The sequence below is a fragment of the Vulpes lagopus genome, chromosome 1 (assembly GCF_018345385.1).
Source record: "Vulpes lagopus strain Blue_001 chromosome 1, ASM1834538v1, whole genome shotgun sequence".
NCBI lineage: Eukaryota > Metazoa > Chordata > Mammalia > Carnivora > Canidae > Vulpes > Vulpes lagopus.
In genome coordinates this window covers 66056235-66081069 of record NC_054824.1, presented here as the reverse complement: position 1 = coordinate 66081069, position 24835 = coordinate 66056235, and the positions used below count along the sequence as shown (strand labels likewise).

Genomic DNA, 24835 nt, shown 5'->3' with positions numbered 1-24835 from the left:
CTTAAATTTTAAGCTATAATCGACAGAACCATGTCCTCTCTGAAATTATTTTGGAAAACTAATATCTCTTCACTAGGATCCTAGAAAAGTAACTAACTCAAGGACCCTGATTCTTCTAAGTGGGGCCTTAACCAATTCTTTGCTCTAGGCCCTATATTGAATATATGAAGGGATAGACTTTTTAGCCTAGCAAAGGAAATTGCTCCTTTCCTTGTTCACCACTCTTTTGTGCCTTTGTCTTTCTTTTTAATTTTATATTCCCTTTATTTTTATAAAAGATTTTATTTATGGGAAGCCTGGGTGGCTCAGCAGTTTAGCGCCACGTTCAGCCCGGGGTGTGATCCTGGAGACCTGGGATCGAGTCCCTGCATGGAGCCTGCTTCTCCCTCTGCCTGTGTCTCTGCCTCTCTCTCTCTCTCTGTGTCTCTCATAAATAAATAAAATCTCTTTTAAAAATTTATGTATTTATTTATTTGAGAGAGAGAGAGAGAGACTGAGCAGAAGCAGGGGGAGGGGCAAAGCAGACCCCCTGCCCAGCAAGGAGCCCAACGCGGGGCTCCATCCCAGGACCCTGGAATCATGACCCAAGTCGGAGACAGATTCTCAACTGATGGAGCCAACCCAAGTGTCTCATAGTCCCTTTATTTCAGAAATTAAAATAAGGAAAAAGTCATAGGGAAGCTTACAGACTTGATACTATCAAACAGCCTTTTGGTTTACCATATCTATATTCACTTTTACTCTTCTTCCAGCAAGTATTTTGAATAAATAATACTTTTCTCTTATAGAAGTGAAAAATGATGGTTTTTAAATGCTGAGTATATGTTAAAAATGTGATTATAGTTAGTAGAATAGCAAGTAAAACAACCATTTGTGGGGCCATAAGGGAGCTGTAGTATTGCCTGAGATGAAAGCAGCTGGGACTAGAAACTGTCCCATTTAAACATCAAGGCAGGTTTTTTCAGAAAGTCTCATCAGTTCCACTCTATTATAAGAAGCATTTAGTTCCATTTAACTATTTATCCTTTGTCTGCTTTCTTTTAAAACTTTCCTTTTTTCTTTATGCTTTTTTTCCATTCCTTTCCTTTCCTTTCCTTTTTCCTTTTTCTTTTTGCTTTTCCTTTCTTTTTCCTTTCGAAAGCCCATGTTAATCCTTTGGGATTACCTATTTTTCTTTTAGTGTGATGAACAGTGACATGAACTAGATACCCTTGTATTGTTCATTGTTTCCTTTTTACCCCCAAACCTCCTCTGACTCACTTCTCTCCGACAAGCTGCTTGTGATATTATTGTCTGTTCTTACAAAGACAAGGGAAGAAACCCCCTTTCACCTGGGAGTTAGGAGAAGATTGATGTGCTGAACACTTACATATCAGTGTTCAGAAGCCAGTTAAAGGGGAATGTTTCATTGTTGTTATATTACCAAGAGGTTTATTTAAGATCTTCTAAATTGGTTCAGAAGCTAAAGGGTGGTAGTGTTAAATCAGAGGTAGCCCCATAAATCTGAGAAATACCTACAGTTGTGTGTTTTATCTCCTGGTGTAGTCTAAATATTCATGGAAACATCTCAACCAGCTGTATGGGTCAATATTATATACTATTAGGTGACTCTTCGATATAAGATGCTGTGGAGCTTTAAAGAGATGTGGCTTTGGGTATGAATTCAAGTGTAATTCATTTCTCTGTTTCACTCTTTCTCCTTGGTCTTTCAGATATAGCTTTTCCCTCAGGTCTGCAGTATCAGCATTTGAGACAGAAAATTAGAAATTTGACCTACTTATGTAATATGCAAGTTCCCATCAGGAGACTATTAAGGAAGATATAAACCTTTCATTTTTTATTAGCATTTAATGTAACCATTGAAGAAAGATCAAAACAGTAAATCTGTCATGGCAAAGAAAAAAAGATTAAAAAAATGTTTTACCTTATGCACTCATCATCTTGGGTCCTAAAAAAGTTCATGTGATTTCTAGGGCAGAGGACAAAATGGATACCAAATATTTGGCAAGATTGCAAACATTTCTCTAGTCTAAAAGGTCTACCTCCGTGTGTTTTACTATGGAAAACAAGCCACAGATTATCATGGTATGCCTTAATGGCTGTTTACTGATACTGGTGGTTTTTGGCAAGTAGGTGGATAACTGGAAAAGGAAATAACCTGCTACTTTCTTTTGCGCTGGTTTTCATCTGCCTGAGTTGTTGCTTATGTTAAAAAAGAACAGAATGAAGTTGCAAAGCACTGTAAAAACATATGATTTGATATAATTTGATAGTCAATTTGTAAATAATAGCACGTGACTTTAAAAGCACCTCACATGATATATAGATTCCAGAACAGGTTAGCGAGAGCTTACCTGCACCTGTAAATGAGAGTTTGATCCCATTGCCACCAGTTGCTGTGGTTGCATCATAGGCCAGCTAGACATGTAACATGTAAGTTTGCTGGACTTGAAGCCAGAGGCTTGTTTTAGAGGACTTGTTTGAATTTTGCTCATAAGAAGCAGTAGCATCTCCTCTGAAAAAACACTGATCTCTTGAGTATCAAGCCAGAGTGCCAGTCTTGTCAAGAGGTATTTTTGTGCTTGGTGGATATAAATATACTCCAGTATTAAAAAGAAAAGAAAGTGTGATGAGATGTGCTGCTGTTTTGGATGTGTATATATGAGAAGCCTAGGCTTTGGTGCTGAGCTGCTTGTGGTCCACATGCTTTGTGCAAATTCAGTTTGCTCACATCCTTGAATATAGTTACAACTGGTGGGGAGGGGTGGTTTTGGTGGGGTATTTTTTTGCATTTATGGTCATTTATTTTATCATAGCTTACACTCTTACCAAGGAGAAAAGCCTTGAACTTCTATTAATTTAGCTGTTCTGTTGTTCCACTGGGGCAAAATGCCTAAGCCAACAGTATTTGAAAAGGGTATCAGGGAAATTTATTAATACCCCTCTCCTCCTTTTAAACTTTTGGATTTGGAGTGGGTAGATCTGGGGGTGCCTTTCAGGTGCTGCTTCATAGCACATGTGTGCCTGTTAGAGGGCAGCATGTTAGAACCTAGCTTTCCCGAAACAGTCTTACCAGAAGGAGCATGATAGAGCAGCCACAGAACTGCATTATAAATCATCCAAGCCTTGCTATGATACTGCCCATTAAGGAGACTTTTTTTTTTCCACCCTACTCAGTTCCTGGCTGTACTAATAGAACAGCGCATCAAGCGAGGCTGTAAATAAAAGTTATTACCTAATAGGTGGGTACTGAAGTGGAACGGACGGAGCTGAGGCATGGAGGCCTTATTACTGCTCATCAGCAATTATAAACAGGATAAAGTGTCTGGGACTTGCGCTGATGCAGCGAGGCTAATAGAGGCTGGGAATGACACTAGCTGTGATAGGATGATGTATACTGATGGTTTTTTACTGCCTCATTGTGATGCTTGCTTCCAAGACAAGTCGTGTTATCCATTTTCCTGCTTGCTCATCTATCTGAAGAGACAGTCCCATTGCCTGTTCTGCCAGCAGGTGGACTGGCATTTATTCCTCATGCCTGTGTCTGCTTCTAAGGCACACCCCTTGTGAAGAGTCTTAAGTATTTCATAATCATGGCTGATTAAAGCTGTAATCTTATTGTATTGCCTGTTGTCATGGTTATATATCACACCTTCAGAAGTAGTTGCTTATGTGTAATATAGGACCAGCTGAGACACTGTAATCAGTCAGCCAGTCCAATACTTTATTAAAAGACTACTGGGACAGAGTCCTGTAGTAAATTCTATAGGAACATACTAAAGAACTGATAAGAATGCATGTTGCCCCTGGCAGCTTATGCCATAAAGAGACAGAAAAAGTCTAGAAACATAAACATACAACTAATTCCAGCTTTAGAAAGCAAGAAACGTAGCTAATGTTTATCTTTTTAAGTGAGGACAGGGAGGGGATCCCTGGGTGGCGCAGCGGTTTAGCGCTTGCCTTTGGCCCAGGGCGCGATCCTGGAGACCCGGGATCGAATCCCACATCGGGCTCCTGGTGCATGGAGCCTGCTTCTCCCTCTGCCTGTGTCTCTGCCTCTCTCTCTCTCTCTGTGTGACTATCATAAATAAATAAAAATTTTTTTAAAAAGTGAGGACAGGGAGGATAAATTATGCTAATTATTACAAATAAATATAATACTAATGTAGCCTTTTTTTTTTTTTAAGTATCTTCCTGATGAAATGCTTAAAATTTAGTTCCTTTGAGTCAGTAGGAATGATAAGGGGACCCTGGAATGTGGAGCCAAAGTCTAGCAGTAGGACTTTGCTTTCTAGTAAATGGAAAACTGCAAATAGGACTTGGCAATGCTTTTGTGTAGCAGATAAACACTTAATACTTGGGAAAATTGAGATACAGCTCTGTTCAACTTTGATCACTCAGCTTCACTAAATCATAGTAATTAGACCTTTGAGATAGGAGAAGTCTGTAGCACAGTCACAGAGGAATGCTTTGAAAAGGGCTTACCAGTTTGATCCAGGAGTTTATGAGCATTTGGTAGTTGAGTTGTCATTTGTGTCTTTAAATGAATACACCCCTTTATGCATTACCTTCAAACTAACTTATCAGGAGACTTCCTGCTGTTGGAAAAATTGTGTTTTTTCTATGGAGTTCTTTGATGCCTTAAGTTATGCATAGGTGTGCCTCATTTTAAAGAAGCTTTAATATAATCTCAGTATTACAAACCAGATGAACTAAGAATTAATGTTAAAGGAGAGTCCTTCAGTCTGTAAAATGTCATTGTGCTAATATGGATAGGTGTTTCCTTTTGCATATAAAGCAGTAATTTGACTTGCCAATTCCTGCTTATCCCATTTTTTTCAGAGTGTTTTGTGGATAATGGCCAGTGGAATAGGAGGAGAGAGATAAATTTGAGAAAAAATGTTTTAAAATAATAATAGGATTTAATGGCTGATTAGAGGTGGCTGAAGAAAGAATATGAAGTTGAAAAACTGGGGAACTGAGAGAAGAAAAATTATGGCTGATGGCAGGGGAAAGAATGGGAAGATAAACTGGTTGAAACTATTTTCAGTTTTTGATGAGCTAAATTTTAGGTTGTCGTAGACACTCCTTTAGAAAATTATAAATATAGGTCTAGTTTGGAAATCACTAATCACTAATCTAGAAGCAGTGATTAAGGGTATGAAAGTGGATAAGGGAATGAATACAGAACAACAAGGGGCTACTAAGGGCTCTACTTGGGGGGCTAGGAGAGAGAAAAAGAAACCAGTGAGTTAAGGAAGCTAAAGAAAGGAGGAAGTTATATACAGGATCATGAAAGAGGCAAGAGAATAAGGGCCAGGAGGTACAAGGATGGAGGAAATTGTTGCCTATGGCTATGAGAATATCATCAGGAAACCTGAAAGAAGTTCGTGTGACCTCTTTTGGTGGGAAACCAAAGCCTATGAGAGGTCACTAAAGAGGGACTTTATAACCAGGAAATAAGAGCAGGAGACAAAAGTCATTCAGTTAAGGAGTTAGATGAGACATTAAAAACCAGTAAGTAGTGGTAGTTGGAGGAGAAATGGAGTGAGACATTTGTTGACATAGAGGTGTTTAAGATAGGGAAATATTTTGCCCTTAAGATACAAAGGAAAGGATAGCCAGCCATCTCACCACTGGGTATTTTCCAAGCAATATAAGAACACTGATTCAAAGGGTCAGTAAACCCCTATGTTTATTGCAGCATTGTTTACAATAGCCAAATATGGAAGCAACCGACATGTCCATTGATTGATGAATGGATAAAAGATGTGTGTGTGTGTGTACACACACACACACAACACACACACACACACACACACAATGAAATATTACTCATCCATAAAAAAGAAAGAAATCTTGTCGTTTGCAGTGGCATAGATGGAGCTACAGGGTCTAATGCTAAGTGAAATACATTAGAGGGAGTCACATGCTATATGATTTCGCTCGTACATGGGATTTAAGAAACAAAATGACCAAGCAAAAGGGGAAAAAATGTGTGAAAGAAAGAGAGAGACAAAGACAAACCAAGAAACAGACTCTTAACTCTAGAGAACAAACTAATGGTTACCAGAGGGGAGTGCGGGTGGTGATGGGGTTTTAGGAGTGTACTTGTCATGATGAACACGCGATATATGAAACTTTTGAATCACTATATTGTACACCTGAAACTAATATAACACTGTGTGTTAACTAACTGGAATTAAAATAAAAACTCAAAGACACAAAGGGAAAGATACATGGAAAGGGAAAAGAATAGAAAATATTACAGGAGAAATAGAAGAGATACACAAGCAAGATTATTTAGCGGTAGAAACCCAGAAGCATTAGTTGTCTCCAAAAGTATAATGAAAGAGATACAGATATAGATAAATAGATTTTTAGTGGACAGACAGCTTGGGTGTACTCTTATCGCCTAGATTTCCTAAGAACCACAATTTTGTCTTTAAAGCTACTCTTTCCTTTTGTCTTCTGCTGGTGACTAAATCATAAATCACAGTCCTGACTTTGTTTCAGAAAACCTTTAGTTCACGAGGGCTAAACACTTTTTCTTACCCCTCCCCCAGACCCAACTGAAATAAAAGCACAAAAATCGCATGGAGACTGAACCCCCTAAAATAATTACAATCGTCTGTGTTTAACATAACCAACAAAAGATTTTCATTTTTTCAAAATATTTTAAACAAATTTCTAGACATTGTAATGGGAATGGTTTGAGGCTGAAACTTGGTGACTGCAGGGATGGCAGCCACTATGTGCAAAGAAAGTCATAAGAGAAGCAGGATGAGAAGCAGAGCAGAAAACAGGGAGCCACTGAAGATATATTTGTAGAATGAGGAAAGGTTAGAGGTTGGCCATTGAGAATGGTGGGCTCTACTAGCAGACTGTGTGGGTTCCCCTTCCAGTTTCCCCTTTCAGTTTCCCCTTTCAGTCTGGCTGGAAAAATATATGGAATCAGAAACTGGTGATGAGGCCCCCAGGCCAAGCAGATTGGTGAAGTCAAGGGAAATGGAGAGAGCTGTTAGCGGCACTTGTTTGAATACATGAAGGCTGTGAATGACAGGAAGCCCAGAAAACTCATTCTTAAGAAAACTGGACTTTAGAACTGGGAAAATCAAACTTTTTTTGCTTTTTGTTTCTGGGCTTAGTTTTAAAAGTAAAAATTTTACTTTTGTGTGTATTGGTAGAAAGAGATTTCATAAGCTTGACTTCCAAAAAACAAACAAAACTCATATCCTGAATTCTTCTCTAAGCTTTTATATTATAACTGAGAACTCCTCTTCTTTCTGGGGCAAATCACAATTTAGGAGCCACCAAAGGTTGATAGTTTTCTTGTGGTTAAAATCTTGATAAAAAGGCTGGTTATTGTGTTCAGACCAACAACATGAGAGAACGTTAGCCAATATAAATTCAGTTCTTTATTATTAAAAATCAGTTTAACCTTGGAAACATTTTTGTCATGGGGGGCTTCAAATTGTGATTAGCTATCTGAACAACCAAGTGCCTCTGTGGGCTCAGTTAACCAGCCTCCCACTACATATGTATAATTATTTTTAGTGCATACAGACTGCTATAAAAGCTTATTTGGCCTTATGCTCCCTGCCGCTCTGAATTCTCTGTTTCATTACCAGTATCCACCCACAGAGTTTCGGAAAGCCATTCCCAAATAGCAGAACCACAACTCTGAATTTTAAATAAACCTCATCTCTATTAGCTCAGTGGACAGGGTAATTAGTTACATGCTATGCGTTGCCCACATCCATCTACCCCATCAAAACTTATTAAAAATGTATACATATATAAGCAAGAAAATGGGGCATTTAACTCAGACTGAGTTAATTTTTCTGTTACTTTAGCATGGAATAAAGAAAGAGAATACAGAAGAGAGCCTTTTAAGATTTTTATCTTGAATGTGGGCCAGTATTTACTTGAAAAAATATATTGGGCACTGCTACCTTTTTTTTTTTTTTTTTTTTAAGAAAATGTTGAACAACTCTTTCCCAAAGATGTTATTATATTACAGCTTGAATTCTATGTCCAAATACACAGGATGGCTTTTAAAAGAAAGCTGGGCTGGGGAGGGAATTTGTGTGGCACTGATTTGAATGGGAGGTGTTAGCTGCAGCAAAATCTGTTTTTCTGCTTGGCATTAATTGGTGGTTCCTGTAACTGACAAGGACTCAGATCGGCTTTTTCTTTGGCCTCCTGTTGATAAATCCATTTCTAGAAGATTAAAATCACATCTTAAGGTCTTGGTCATCATCCTTCCTGGAAGAGCAGTTGCAGTAATTGATGGAATTAAAAATGGGCCCTTATTGGGAATGGAAAAACTATAGACTTAAGAAAGTGACATGTAAAAGTCTGTGACTAATCATTAAAGTGTACTTAAAGAGAAGTGTTGACTTCACTACAAACCGGGAGAAGCATGAGCGTAGACCTTACTGTTGATTACTTGCTACAGCCATCTTGTCATGCGCTTTCCCATCAGACCTAAGTAATGTCAACATTTCTGGGAAAGAATTCAGCAAGCACTATAGCCAATCATCTGCAAGTGTGGCTTCCATGGAATATAATTTTTTAAACATAATTTCAGGTTTACAGAAAAGTTATAAGAAGATTACATCAAATTCTCACTTTACTGCCCCGCACCACACCCTGTTCCTCAGATGTTAACATTTTACCATTTTGGTTTTTTCTATTACCTGCCTCCCCCCAACTCCCCTACCGACCTTGCGTGCATGCATGAGTGTGTGTGTGTGTATTTGTGTGTGTGTGTGAGAAATCCATCTCCCTAGCATAAGAAATCCATCTCCCTAGCCATTTCAGTAAGTGGCCTGTATAATACTAAAAATTTCAGTGTGTAATTCTTAAAGTCAAGGTATTATCTTAGATAGCCACAATACAGTTTGCAAAATTGTGAAGTAAACATTGATGTAACATATAGTTGATTTTCTGGTATGGGGGTTCACAGCATGGACATGGTAAATAATCATTCTTTTAATGAAGAGTGCTGATGAACTAAGTCCATTGAATTGAGGTTAAAATGTCAGACACTTGATCCTCTCATGTCTCAAATATGGGCTAACGACAAATTTCATAGTAATTTTATGCAGAATCCTTTGCCTCTGATTTTCCAGCTGTTTGTTTTACAAATGGGATTATTTCTCTTTCCTTCATAAGCATTTTTCTTAAGGCACGTCTCTTCAACCCTCTGCTTACTTGGTAGTACCTGCATCAGCCCTGATACAGCCCTCAGTAATGAATACCTAATTGTACTTATTCAGGAAAATCAATAAATAGGTAGACAGACAAACCTTTGGGCAAGCTTGATCATCACATGTTAAGTTCTAACTTTAGGTTCATTTAGCCTCATATGAAGAAGAGTAACAGTAAGGCACGGAAGTCTTTATTCATAAAGCTGGAGGATTCACCCTGGGAATAATGAGTCAAAAGACTAGATTTTACGTGGAAGAAACTAAGCAATAGGTAGAGAGAGGAATTGAATTAAGCTAATGCTAAATTAGTAACAAAGATGGTTTAAAAACAACTCAGCTATTTAATTTTAGCATCTACTTAGTTATGCATTCAAGATAATTTTTTTAAATAGCAAAATATAAATGTTCAAACCATTTTTCCCTTATATTAAAACTGGGCCACAACCAACAAGATGACAGTCTCTCATCGCAAGATTACCATCATTAAGGACTTATTCCCCCCCCCTTTTTTTTTTATTTATTTATGATAGTCACAGAGAGGGGGGGGGGGGCAGAGACATAGGCAGAGGGAGAAGCAGGCTCCATGCACCGGGAGCCCGACGTGGGATTCGATCCCGGGTCTCCAAGATCGTGCCCTGGGCCAGAGGCAGGCGCTAAACCGCTGTGCCACCCAGGGATCCCGACTTATTCCCTTTTACAGAGATACTCGTTGTTGTTGAGCACCAGTGGAGTATAAAATACAGTCCATTCTGCCCTGGCAGCCTTGTGTTATTAGCCAGATAGGCAAAACAGCTGGACATTAAGAACACTCATAGGGAGGGTAGTTGAGCTTCATAGGAGTGAGTTGATGAGTGTAGGAATATTTGTGTTTTTAACAAAAAAAAAAAAACCAAAAAGCTGAATTAGTATCTCACTCTTCTTTACCCATTTTCCTGCCCTACCCGTATACTCAGTGTTGGTTTTTTGTTTGTTTGTTTTCATAAAGAACAGCTATTTTCATTCTTCCTGGCAAACTCATGACCAGATCAGGTTTAACACTTAGGCAAGTCATTCATGCTTTGGAGACCAAGTATGGGGTGGGGGGGATCCATTATTATTTTAAGACTTCTGGCCTGTTCCTTCCCTCTAGGCTTCTTCAGATACAATCATCAGTAGAAAGAAATGGCTGTAGTCACATGTACTGTCCAGTTGCTTACAGTTGACCCCTTAAAAAACACAGGGGTTAGGGGCACTCCCCCCACCACACACAGTTGAAAATCCACATATAACGTTTGAATCCCCAAAAACTTTACTAATAGCCTACTGTTGACCAGAAGAAGCCTTACCGATAACATAAACAGTCAGTTGATAACATATTTTGCATGTTACATGTATTACATAGTATATTTTTATGATAAAGCAAGCTAGAGAAAAAGAAAATTTCACTAACAAAAATCACAGTTCTGTGTATCCAAAAAAAATCTGTGCATAAGTGGACCCTTTTAAATCTGTGTTAAGGGTCAACTGTAGTTTTATAAGGTATAATTTGAAAACCTCTAGGCTTCATGTAACTGCTAAGTAGAAGACTTAATCCATATTTTTAGGCAGTTTAATTTCTAAATGAGTGTTATAAGAAACAATGAAAATAGGAATGCCTATCTTACACATAGTTACAGAAAAATATAAATAATTCATGAATTCTCTCAAATTTTCCTTTCTTTCTATAAATGAAAATAAACTGTGTCTGATCTTAGTTTTCTGGAAATACTAGAAAAGATCATAGAACGGAAGTTCAAGACCAGCTTTACCACTTTGAGAGTCTTAAAATTTGGTCATGGACTAAGTGTTGTGGTCAAGGAACAGAAATTAGGAGCCTTAGGCATGTGACTTTTGAGGAAGTATACCTTTTGGGTTTCTTTTTTTTTTAAGATTTTATTTATTTATTTATTCATTAGAGACACAGAGAGAGGCAGAGACATAGGCAGAGGAAGAAGCAGGCTCCCTATGGGGAGGCCAGTTCGAGACTCAATCCCAGGACCCTGGGATTATGACCTGAGCCAAAGGCAGACACTCAACCACTGAGCCACCCAGGCACCCCTCTCTTGGGTTGCTTAATCTTGCTTCTCTGTCTCATCTTAATAGTGTTACCTTATTCTATACTGATGCTATAAATGTTATATTTTTTAAAAATCAATGCATTGTAATGTTCATGTTGAACTCGCAAATACCTGAGCAGGTTATAAAAAGGAAAGATTATTCTATCGAGGGTAATTTGTCAGTTACAATGAGTAACTGAAAAAAGCTGTGGGGGAGAAGTAATTTGGTTTAGTTGGGTAGACAGGAGAGGTCTTGCTGATGGAGAAACTAAAACAAGGAAGTGGTATCAGACCACTAGCTACAAAGGAAAACTACTGGGTTGCTGGTGTGATAGGTTCTGCTGACCAAGCAGCACCTTTATAGGATGGAGCTCCTGGTGATACCCTGTAAGTAAATAGTGCAGTAGGAATGGCATTTAACCAACCAGGATGATAGCTCCAGTTTTTCAGATGAACACAGAGTGGTTTATGGGCTATCAACCCTCATCTGTGCCTTTTTAAAGAGACCTGGTATATGAACTGTAGGGAGCATAAAGGTAGTTGAGAAGAGGAAGCTTTGACTTCTGTCTGTGGAATTCATAAAAAGACAAGAAAGCATGTTTTACTTTTTCTGACATTAAAAGAAATGAAATTTCTTATGAAAATAACTGGCTTTCCTTTTGCTATTGGGGAGAAAATACTTTTTTATATCATCCTATAATAATCAGCAAAGAAACTTTTTTGGACAGTTTCTAAAAATAACATGAGAGGAAATTAAAAATAAAGCTGATTTTATATAAATTAAGAGAACAGTCCACAGAAATTTAGAGTTTGCAGGAATGGGAAGAAAATGGTAGGAGGATTAAGTCTCATAACTCATATTCTAAGAGCAGAGGACAAGTAGGATTATCCACAGAGATGTATCCAGAGAAATAGCACCATTTTATTTAGATAAGATTCTTTTTTTTTTTAAACGATTTTATTTACTTATTCATAAAGACAGAGAGAGAGAGAGGCAGAGACACAGACAGAGGAAGAGCAGGCTCCATGCAGGGAGCCCGACGTGGGACTCGATCAAGCGTCTCCAGGATCATGCCCAGGGCTGCAGGCAGCGCTAAACCGCAGAGCCACCGAGGCTGCCCCTAGATAAGATTCTAAGTAGAACAGAAAAGGGCATTTGTTTCCATTCCCATACTTGGCCTAGGAACTGCTACCCTTCCACCATCCCTCTCCCCTCTGAGGCAGCTTGGTCTTTGTATACATAGGGGGTAGCAGAAACTAGTCTTTGTGGTAAGGTACTTTCATGGAAGAGCAGAAGCAGAGTCTTGAGTAATAACCATTGGAGACAGGATAGCAAAGTGGTTAAGAGCAAGGACTCTAGGCCACACACCTTGGGTTCAAATTCTAACTCTTCTTTTTACTAGCTTTGTGTAACCTTTGGCAGTTCACTTAATTTGTGCCTCAGTTTCCACATTTTATAAGATGGGTAATAATAGTACCCCCCCAAGCCTTGTTATAAAAGCTGAAAGAGTTAATAATACATGTACAGTAGTCTGCCCACAGCCTCCTTTCCACTGATTCCCTTTAAAACAGTTTTGGTTACCTGCAGTCAGCTGCAGTCTAGAACCAGACAATTCTACTTTTGACATATCAGCAGAAAGTTACTAGTAGTCTGAGGCTATGTCATAACATCTACATCATTCATCTCACTTTACTTCATCATGTAGGCATTTTCCGTGTCACATTATCACAAGAAAAGGACAGTATAATTTTAAGAGAGCAAAGGAGACTACATAACTTCTCTTAGAGTATATTATTATAATTGTTTTATTATTATTGTTGTTAATCTCTTAATCTGCCTAATTTATAAATTAAACTTTATCATAGGTATATATGTATAGGGAAAAATGTCATATATATATATAGGGTTTGGTACTATTCAGTTTCAGGCATCCACTGGGGGTCTTAGAATGTATCTCCTGCAGATAAGAGGGAACTTCTATAAAAGCATTCAGAAGGTGCTGGTACAAAATATGTGCTTTGTGTTAGTATTTACTATTGCACTTATGACTGAAGCTTAACTTAAGGAATCTTTTCATCATGTCCACCCTACTCTGATGGTTGCCTTAAAAATGAGCTTGGACAAAAGGTTAGTATGATTGTTTGTATGTCCATACATTTGACCTTCTGGAAATGGCAATATTATAGAAGTGGAGGGCAGATTAGTGTTTGCTGAGGGTTGCCAGGGAGCAAGGGGGGAAAGAAGGAGGTAGGCCTGGCTATAAAAGGACAACCAGAGAGATCCTGTGATGTGTGATGGATATAGTTTGACTATATCCATATGCTATAGATAGCTTGACTGTATCAATATCCATGTCCTATTTGTGATACTGTACTAAAGTTTTGTAAGATGTTAACCATTGGAGAAAACTGAGTGAAGGAGACATGAGATTTCTTTGCATTATTTTTTATAATTACATGTGAACCAATATATCTTAAAACAATTAATGATAAAATGGGCTTGGAAGATTCCTGATAGAAATTGGCAATTAAAGCCCTGTATGTATCTGAGAGGACAGATACCAATCTTAAGGTTAATAAACATGATGGAAGGAAAAATTTGAATTAGTTGGGATTAAAGAGAGGGGAATGACAAACAACAGCTTTGTTTCCCTAAAAACCTATCACTGGTGGGTATTCGTTGCCAAGTGCCTTTGCTCCTGAGACTGTGAAAGGGTCTATAGTTGAATATGAATTTTGGTAAAGAGAAGAGGGTAGATGAACAAGTTATATGCAGAATGTATTGTGAAAAACAGGCCCTACAGAAGAAAATGTGGGGATGACAAAAGTAAGCCAAAAAAATCATCTGTCTGCACATATACAGTGTAATTCTTAAGTTCAAGGGGTACCTTTTCTGACCTTTTTCTGTTCTCTTCTACTTCTTAATCACCCACCAACAGATTATTTAGCACTTCCACATTTTGTGTTCATAGCATTCTGTTCATATATTAACGTGCCACTTACTCTCTGCTATACATTTATTTGTATATATATCTTTCCTTCTGGGTTGCGGTCTCCTTGAGGGAAGAGATCACTACCATAAGCAGATCTCATTTGCCAGTTCAAAGCCCAGTGCCTGGTACACCCTAGGCAATAGTGGCTGTTGTTGTGGCTCTAAATGGTCATTAATCTAAAGGCGTAAATAAAGTAGATCAAGTAAACTGGAAATATTACTGTACTTAATGAGACTGCTTATTTTTGCAAATGAATTTCCTGGGCTTTTGTTTTATGTTTTTTAATCTGATTTAAAATAACAATTGTAAAGAGTTGAGTGACTTAGCAGTGAAGAGATGTCTTATAGCAATAATTAGCAACAGTATAGTCAGTCAGGAGAGGAAGGGCAATCAAAAAAAGGCCACGAAGCCTTGGGAAAGAAACAATTGGAGAAATGATTTGTGACCTCTGGGACCAACTTTAGCTACAGAGAATGCCATCAGACTGTAAGAAATCATGGGCTAAAACACTTGAAGCTAGCTCATCTCTTAATGTTTGCATAAGCATCCATTCCTTTCACTGGCATAGATGAACTATATCCTGATGTCCAGTATGTGGCAGGGATGATTACACAGTACTAGCCCTTCTTTACCTGCTCTCACTTGTGCCAGCCCTGCAACCATGGGGCTGTGTCAAGGTGCTTACTTAAAGTTTTATTTTTTGGTCCTGAATATGTAACAGAGGAGATGTACAATTAAAAATCTCCTTTCTTGGGATCCCTGGGTGGCGCAGCGGTTTAGCGCCTGCCTTTGGCCTGGGGCACGATCCTGGAGGCCTGGGATCGAATCCCATGTCGGGTTCCCGGTGCATGGAGCCTGCTTCTCCCTCTCTCTGCCTGTGTCTCTGCCTCTCTCTCTCTCTCTCTCTCTGTGTGTGACTATCATAAATAAAAAAAAAAAATTTAAAAATCTCCTTTCTTGTAAGTTAAATTGTGACATTAAAAAAACATAAATAGATAAAGAATATAGTATATGGTATATTTCACAGGAAAACTAACCAGGAATGTTCAAGCTAGGTCATGTGAAGACAGGAACAAATAAATTGAAAGACATAATGTCTTAGATTAAAAGAGACTTAGACATAAGATCCAAATGTAACACATGAAACTTGACTGGACATGCCTTTGAGAACAATGGGGATATTTTAGATATGGATTGAATATTAGATGACATTGGGGGATTATTCTTAATTTTCTTAGGTGTAATATTTTGGTCATAGCAGGAAATGCCTTTATTGTATTAGATATGTGTGTATTAAGTATTTTGATGTGTGCAAATTATTTTCAGATGGTTTAGAGGGGAGCATAAATATGGAGAGGAGAGATAAAACAATGTAACAGATTAACAATTGTTGAATCTGAATAGACTGTGCACAGGTGTTTATTGTACTATTTGAATTTTTCCATGTGTATACAATTTTTCAAAATGAAAAGCTATGTGAGAGCTGAATACTTTCCTCCTGAAGTTGGAAACAAGGCAAACATGTCCTTTTCACTTACTCCTATTTAGATTTTGCTAGAAGGCCTAGCCAGCACAATAGGCAAGAAAAATAAACGAGTCAGAGTAGAAAGAAGAGTTGAAGAACTCCTTCCTTTGGAACTGTTGGATTCTGATGCCATGATTTTATGTGATTGTTTTATGTAATGGAGAGCTGCTCTCCCCACAGCCTATTAATGTTTCCTACCTGATTCATTGATGAATTCATAATCACTTCTTTCTGGTGTCAAGATGTGCCACCAAAATCAGCTTCCAGCTTCCTCTCCAGCAGGAATCAGATGGGAAAATGGGCCTTGGGGAAGTGAGAAAACTGATTCTAGTCTTTAAAACATGCCTTTGGGACTTGTGGGTACTTCTCTCCCACATGGGTGCTAATTATCATGACTCATGATTTCCATGTTCTGCTGCTCTTTAAGCTGTCTTCTAACCAAAAAAGTCCCTACAGAAAGCACCTTTTGCATTACTGTCATGACAATCAAAATCAAACCGTTAGATGATACAATTCCCCTCCAAGATTTCTGATGCCTTATGTCTTCTGAGCATATTGATAACAGAGAACCCAAAAGTTCAGATGTACTCCCACAATAGTCAGCTCTACTCATCAGCCACCTCAGGTCTCCAAGACTTGTATTCCCAGCAGGGAGGAAGCATCAGGAGGTTGGTTTTCTGTTTGAGGTTATGATAGTGAAGGAGACCACCCAAGGTATCTCTAATAGCAAAGGAGAGAGCCAGAGAAAGGGGGATAGGATTGGAGCTGGATGGAGAATAGGGGAATTAATGCTTAAGAATAGTATACTTCCTGGCAGTTTGAGAACAGCTGACCTTTAAAATGGTTATTATAAGACATAGCATCGTAGGTGTATTTCAAGCTAGATTGATCTCCACGTCACATATCAAGTATATATGAAGGTATTCTTCACAAAATTGTAATAATCAGCCCCTTCCAAAGACTTGAACTTCTTTCTTTGTCCATGTAATAGCTTTTTAACAGCATGTCATTCCAAAATTGTTCTAGGGCCATTAGGAAAGTAAGAAAGGGGTGGGGGGATGCCAGTTCAACAAAGTGGGGAAACAGTGTATAATGAGTAATGAGGAGTTTTTCTCTCCTGAAGTGTTTCAGGAGAGAGTGAATTTAATCTCTGCATACACAAAGCAAAGCAGAGAAACAGAGAGAAATTACCTATAAGACAGATTTTGGGGTTCTCTTTTAAAATACATTTTTTCCAGTGAGAGTGTGGTGTTTTTCATGGACAGAGATTTTAGCAGCTTAAGCTCCTTTTAAATGGTTGAAGGAGAGACAGCAGTGATGTGTGAGGGTTCATTAATTATTGCTCTTACTGATGTTTGCACAGGCTGTTGGGATCATAAATGTCAATCTGTCAAGAGACTGTGATAGGTTCTAAAAAAACTGATTGAGTGCCTCAAAAGCTGTCATACAGACTGAGATTAAACAGATTCATCTTTCTTTCATACAAGTGAGGGAAGGTGTGGGTGAAGCGAATGAGGAAGGCTTCCCTCTCTTTGTTGCCACTTTGTTTCTCCCACTCTCTTATACTAATTGTGAGTGTTGGCTTATACAGAAGGCTAAGAGCCTGCCTGAGATGTCAGAAGGCCACAGTCTTGGTTAGCAGCCCTGAGAGTATGCATGCTTCCAGCTGCACAGTGACGGGAGATTAAGAGAGATCGGGATTCAACTCTGACAGACCTGACACAATTTATTTGGAAAATTTCAGGAGAGAACATGAGTAATAAAGACAAGAACAGTGACAGTAAGGAACAAATGTGAATTTCTGTCAGAGACAAAACAGAATATTAAAAGCAGTATCTCTGTTTGTTGTCTCTAGTCAAGCTTTCCAGTTAAACTGTGTTCCTAAATTAAAAGTCCTACCACTGCTTTCTGCGATTGGCTAGGAAGGTACAATTAGAAGAATTTCTCTCCTCAGAAGATTTATTTTTTAAAAATCTCTACTTGTTTCTCTGTCACAAATTAAACAGTAGTTACCTTCAAACTTAAGGAATTGATAGGTGTACTTGGTCTTAGGATTTTCCTTTCTCATGTAATCACATTATGATTCTTGATCAAACTTGCCTTTGACTTAGAAGATCTGATGTGGGCAGCCCTGGTGGCGCAGCGGTTTAGCGCCGCCTGCAACCGGGGTGTGATCCTGGAGACCCGGGATCGAGTCCCACATCGGGCTTCCTGCACGGAGCCTGCTTCTCCCTCTGCCTGTGTCTCTGCCTCTCTCTCGCTCTCTCTGACTGAATAAATAAATAAATCTTAAAAAAAAAAAAAAAAAAAGAAGAAGAAGATCTGATGTATCTTTCTCATTCTATTAAACATAGGCAGAGGAAGAGGGGATTTGGTGAATACCGAGAACTGTGAACCCAGCATGGGAGTGTGGCAGCTCTTGCGTGGGTATATGCAGACTAGATTTATGTTCTCAAGAAAAAGCATACTGGAAAAAATGTGCTTTGTTGGCCATTTATGAAGGACTTTAATTAGAAGTCACTCTTAACTCCTGGGGTGGAGACAGTTTCTAGCTTGCTACTACAGCTCCTCCTGCTGCTAATGAGCATGCTCCTTGCAGGGACGCGTTTCTTCTGACAGTTAAAGCTGCATGTAAGAGTTATTTCTGTTCACCTTTCTCTCTGTTTAACCCTTACTGCCCAAGTTCAGACTATACAAGTAGCCTGTTGGGTGTTTTCTGTTATTGTTAAGGAAGTTAAAAATGCATCAGGGTGACAGGAATGATGTTTGTAGGCCAAAAGTAAGTGAGCAAATATGGACAGTAGATGAAGGTTCTTTTAGTGTTGACTGTGTTTGGATCTTTTCTTTCTGATAGTTCTTTTTAAATCCACATAAAATTTATAATTGCGTAGTTGAATTATTTAGTTCATTATTAAGCAATTAGAATCCCTGTCCTGGACATCTGTTTCTCTTATTTAGGTAACTCACTCTATGGCACAAAGTTTCATTAAGTAATTAGCAGAGGAGATGTAAATTTCTTATGCAGACATGATGATGATTGTGTAGACTATTTATTTCATTCGCTACTAATTAAAACACCAAGTTGAATTGTGAAAAAAATGTCAAAGAATGGTTTGCTTCACCAAAAGGTTATATATAATAGTCACCTTCCTGGGTGGCAGCATGTAGAAGGTGGTAAACAGTTTAGGGAGTTTTCCCCCCTCCCTCTTTGTGGCGGGGAGCATTAGAGGGCACAGGGATTCCTTTCCGTTTAATAGAGTGAAGATTAAATGGGCATGTATTTCAGAGCATAAAAGTTATGGATCTCTTAATGTCTAGGAACAGTTCCTTGATTCTAAAAAAAATAACACATTCTGACAAACTTTTCATCTGTGTTGGTTTAGAATCATTGAGGGCTGCTTCTCATGGTTCAAACTTTGTATACATGGATGCTTTGGTCTTAGACTTGTCTGGATACCTAGACATTGACTCTTCAAGGACTGACTAGGCTAGGGCTGAGTGGTCTTTTAGGAAGGCCACAGCAGTGCAGCTGTTGGCAGCATCAGAAAACTCCCTTAGGACCCACAATTTCTGGAATGTCCTCTACTTCCTGAGTACCAGAACAAATAACTGGGTAGTCTTTATATGAAATGTGCAATGGGGAAAGGGAATTTCAACATGAGATCAGGCAAACTGTTCCTTAGTTTTGTTATTGAATATCTATTGGTTAGACAGGGTAGGGAATTAGAGGAAAAGGCAGGCATCTTCTAACTTTGGGGGAGTGTCCCATCAAGTGGCTTGTTTGATAATGACCAATGATGATTATGATTATAAAAATATGAATTCTATTTCCTGATTTTAGGAATCCTACATTGAAAATATTTTATGTCGCTTGCTTGCTTATTTGAAAATAGCAATGGGGATCCCTGGGTGGCGCAGCGGTTTAGCGCCTGCCTTTGGCCCAGGGCGGATCCTGGAGACCCGGGATCGAGTCCCACGTCGGGCTCCCGGTGCATGGAGCCTGCTTCTCCCTCTGCCTATGTCTCTGCCTTTCTCTCTCTCTCTCTCGCTGGGTGACTATCATAAATAAATAAATAAAAAAAAAAAAAAAGAAAATAGCAATGGATACCATTGCCATGCTAAAAGGAAAATGGTCTTCTCCTTGTAGCAAAGGTTTGCTTTAGAAATGGGGATGGAAAAAAAAAAAAGAAATGGGGATGGATGCAGGCAGATAGCATGTTTGACAGTTCGGGACAGAGTCATGTGGAAAACAGCTTTGAAGGTGAACTCTGTATTTCTAGACGCATGCTCAGTTCTGTCAGCAGTGTAAATGAAAGAGGCGTAGGTCCGAGTGGTCCTTTTTTACATGAGGGGCATGCTGGCATCATGTCAAAGCCCTCTGGATTTTAACAATATTAATAATACAAAGGCTTCCTCCCCTTCCTGTATGGACTCCTCTCTGTCTCTTTACCCACCCCATACCCCAGGGTTGGGAGATAATTTCTCCACATTTAGGACCTTGTCTCAGAACAGACAGCATTTTTTTTGTTATGGCTCTTCCTCTAGAATTTTCTCTTCTTGTTACAAAAAAAAAAAAAAAAGATATGTCTAAATAGAGTTATTCATACAAATTGAGCCATTACTGGTTTGGGAAAAAGGACCTCCCCTGGAGAGCACTGTGGCTCATACAAGGTGAATTCCTTTTGGCTGGCTGCTTTGTAATGATTTACATTTAGATTGTTGCTTGTTGCTGTTGTAGGGGAATGAGCCCTGTCTGTGGCTACCTCAGTCATCACACCGATTGGGTTTGGACAGCTTCGCTCAGCAGAGCTGGGAAATAGGCTGAACTTGCTTTCAATTGTTTTCATCAAAGGCCTTGTTTAGTTGGTTTGTATTGGGGGAAAATGTCATGTAGGACTAGAGGAACTAAATGAAATGAAAAATGAAGTTTACAGTTGCTAAGAATGGTGCACACCTTCCATAAGCCAGTGTGCAGTGTGGGGGGCGGGGGTGGGGTGGGGCAGTGAGTGCTCTCTGGTGACATGCAGTGTCTTCACACAGAGGGGGGCTGGGGAGAGAGGTTCACAGCCTCTGCTGAAATACATCCAACAGTCTGCTGCTTCCCACTAGGGCCACTTTAAGTAGAAAATCAGAACTGCCTAGAAGATTCATTCATCTAAGAAATATTTATTGAGCTGTAGGCATTGTAGGCAGATTATGAACAAAACAGGTGAAACTTCCTGCCCTGCAGGAGTTTATATCCTCCGTGAGGATAATGTTAAAAGGTACAATGCTGTGGAGGAATAAAAGGCAGGAGTTGGAAGGAGGGGAAGTGCTAGGGAAGGGGAACAAGAGTGGTCTAGATAGGATGAGCCGAGAAGATGCTGTTGAAATGTAACTTTAAAACACTTTAAAGAGATGAGTTCCACGTAGATCTGGGTGAAGAATTCTAGACAACGGGAACTGATGAGTACAAAGGCCCTGAGGTAGGAGCCAGTCAGGAGACCAGTGTGGATGGAGTAAAGGGAGAGAGCAGCAGCAGATGAGGTAAGTGAGGAGGGCAAATCATGAAGGGCCTTGTGAGAACTGTAGTAAATATTTGAGCTTTTACTCTGGAAAGGGGAGCTGTTAAAGGGTTTTGAACAGGAAAGTGGAGTGATTCTAAGCTTGATTTTTGACAGAATCACTTGGCTTTGGAGAACAAGCAGAAGGGGCAGGGGGGGTGGGCAGGGAGACTGATTAAAAGGCTATTATACTAGGCTGGATGTGAGATGGTGATTATTCTGACCAGCGTGGTGGTGGTGGTAGTGGGGGGGGGGGGGGGTAAGAAGTAATGGGATCTGGATCTGTTTTGAAGAAAATCATTTAGGAGACCCTTCTAGAGAGGGTTTAGCACAACCCCCTTTGGAACCTTGGCAAGAGGTGCATCTTCAGTATGCAGTGGCAGCAAGTCCAAGAATACAGAGTCCCCAGGTGTTTTTTGTTTGTTTTGTTGTTGTTGTTGTTGTTTTTGAAGGCAAGAGTTATTTACAGCTTGCCTATGTCAGGAACTTCATCACATTTTAGTTACTTTATTAAGGTTCTACAAAACACAAGTCGTCACACATTGCACCTCCTCTACCTGCCAGTTTGGCACCAATGTTAGGTTGTGGTACAGAGAGCTGCTTCTGGAACACTCCACAATAGAGGTCACGAGATAGCTTGCTTGTGAATAAGCAGGGATGTTCCTTCACTCTGAGTAAAGTTGAGATAATTTTCAACTTTGGAATCTGATTCTGGGATGCCTGGGTGGCTCAGCAGTTAAGCGTCTGCCCTAAGGGCAAGGTGTGATTCTGGAGTCTAGGGATTGAGTTCCACGTAGGGCTCCCTGCATGGAGCCTGCTTCTCCCTCTCCCTCTCTCTCTCTCTCTCTCTCTCTCTCTTTCTCGGTCTCTCATGAATAAATAAATAAAATCTTTAAAAAAATCTGATTCTGAAGTGTTTTGTTACATTAAGGAGTAGAAACATGAATATTTTTACTAGAACATATTATGGAACACCCTTCAGACACTGCATTGGATACAGAATTGTGCTAATCATGGTGATAAAAAGAAATATTAGACTTAATCCTTCTTCTAAAGAATTATAGTCTACTTGAGGACAAGCAAATATCTAAGAAGTGGTAAATAACCAGCACAAACAGTAAGCAGCTAAGGCCCAAAGAAGGGGTACAAAGGGAGGATCCTAGTTCCAGTGTGAATGGTCTCAAAGAAATAGCTCTTTGTAGAAACAGCAACATAGAACTGATTTTTGTTGAATCGCCCCACACTCCTTTCCCTTCTCAGGCCTCGCTCATTAGAAGTCTGCCCTGAAGGTGCGTGCTTGTCACAATCTGTGCGGTATAAACCAGGCCAGACAGAACTGTCTGTTGCTCACACAGGTCCAGTTCCTGGAAGAGGGCAGTAGAATGCCTGGCAGTACATTAATTAGCTGTGCTTGCCAGGCCAAGTACTAACCCTGACCCCCAAATGTGTTGTTTTGGTCAGATTCACAGTCTGAGAATGAGGCCTCGCCAGTGAAACGGGCACGACTACTGGAGAACACCGAACAACCTGAGGAAACCAGCCGATCGAAACAGAAGAGTCGACGTCGGTGCTTCCAGTGCCAAACCAAACTGGAGCTGGTGCAGCAGGAATTGGGATCATGCCGCTGCGGTAAGCATCTCCCCCAGTGGCATGACGGAGATTGTGTCCTTGACACCCTGGCATAGCTTTGGAGATTATTCCTCATAGGCTGAAATCCTTCGTTCTTTTCCTGAGTGCCTCCCTGCAAGCAATGGGCTTGAAGCTTATGAATGCAAGAGTAGAGGAGTCTCCCTTCTAAATGCCCTTTATTTCTTCTCACACTTACAGAAAAACAAAAAACATCCCCATTTATCTTACATTTACTTCTTTAGAGTTGCATCGTCACTGCTCACTGCTTTCATCTTCTCCCCACTGCATATTACTGTGGTTCCTACTCATTGATGACTTAGAAATTAACCAAACCAGTGAAATTCTGAGAGATGTACCATAAAATTCAGATATTAAGTTAATTTTGAATGAGCATCTTACTAGGTCTAATAAATGAAAACTCTTTCTCCCCCATATCCCTTTTAAATTAAAGTTTGATTGGAAAATTTTCTTTGAACCATAATTCATTGTCATTTAAACCCTTGAAATAAATAGCTTTAAAGTAACATTTTCTTCTATATTATCCAGTGTAATACTGGCTCTCAGAATTGCTGCACAGGGATGTATTTTTAAAAACTTTATGCCTACCCACGGTGGAACAAAACTTAGACCAATTCTTTCTCTCTCTTTGACCACTACATACATCATGTCACAAAGAAGCAAAATTATGTAGCTGCATTATTTAGGCTGACTTACAGTTTTCCTGTTTTTATTTCCTAATTTAAAGCTTAGTATTATAAAATTGTTCTGTGGGACAGAGGTTTCATCAGGCAGACCTGGAGGCCTGGCTCTCACCTCTGAGAAGCCTACATCCTTTGTCCTTAGGAGTGAGCTTTAGAAGCCTCCTTTTCCCCCTGGGACAGCCATAGATACCCTACAAGTACTATGCTGGCAGGTAGGACTAGATGGTTCGCTCAGCAATTAGAGAATTACAGTTATTCAGAGTCCCTCATCTTCTGAAGAGGCAGCTGTTGCTTCTCCTGTGCCTCAGTTATTTACTCTGTTGGAAATGAGAAGGAAAGGAGGATGTACTGGCTTCTCATGGAAACAAAGTGGGAACTCTTATCCTGTCAAGACCAGAAATCTGTTTGTTGCACACTCTGGTGTGTGGTACTCAACAAGATTGGAAGTGTATATTCAACTGCAAAAACAGACAGCAGCATGGGGAGTCCAGGTGTCACCAGACCAGTTTTAATTTTTTTTAGCTTGGCATTTAGTTATCCTGTTAATTGCTTGTATTAAAGTATAAAGAAGAGAGGTAGGATAAGAGGTGGGAGGAGAGGCTGTCAGCAACTTCAGTTGTGTTCATGGGTGTGGCATGGCCCAGGAGAGCCCAGAATCTTATTCTTCAACTGTGTTTTGATCAACCTTGCCAGGTAATTTTAAACTTTTGGTGAAATAGGGAAGAAATTCTGGGGCATGGTGGCTAACCAGCTTTGCCTGTATTGAAGGGTTTGTCTCCTCTTTTTTAGTCTGCAAATTCTTGCTTGGATCTTTGCATGAACTATTGGGGGAGGGGGGCATTTCAGTATTCAGTCTGTTATCAGTGCTGTGAAGTGCACCTGCCAATCTGCCTGTTGCTATTATAACACATGCCCTTGGTTGTTCCTAAATTAGAATCATGGGATTTTCCTATATCTTACATTCTTGTTTCTTTCTTGAAAGTAACTGAATCCTGGGTATCACACAGGATTTGCCCTAGTGGATCAAGCAGTTGATCCATACAGTGTGTTGTCTTGCCCCTGGCTATGGCTGATACCCTTCTGTCCTTGTCAGGCAAGCAAGCAGCGAGAATTCACAGTTTAGCACTGAGCTCTTGTAACCAGGTATGCCAGTT

The 24835-nt window shown here is 39.6% G+C and overlaps 1 protein-coding gene across 2 annotated transcripts in view; it reads left to right on the top strand.

Annotated features, from left to right (window-relative positions):
* ZFAND3 (zinc finger AN1-type containing 3) overlaps positions 1–24835 on the top strand; it is a 328565-nt gene that overhangs the window by 274030 nt on the left and 29700 nt on the right. For both annotated transcript variants that reach the window (XM_041750953.1, XM_041750952.1), the window contains exon 5: positions 22813–22980. In XM_041750953.1, the coding sequence (XP_041606887.1) occupies positions 22813–22980 (168 nt within the window). The remainder of the gene's footprint in view (positions 1–22812; positions 22981–24835) is intronic.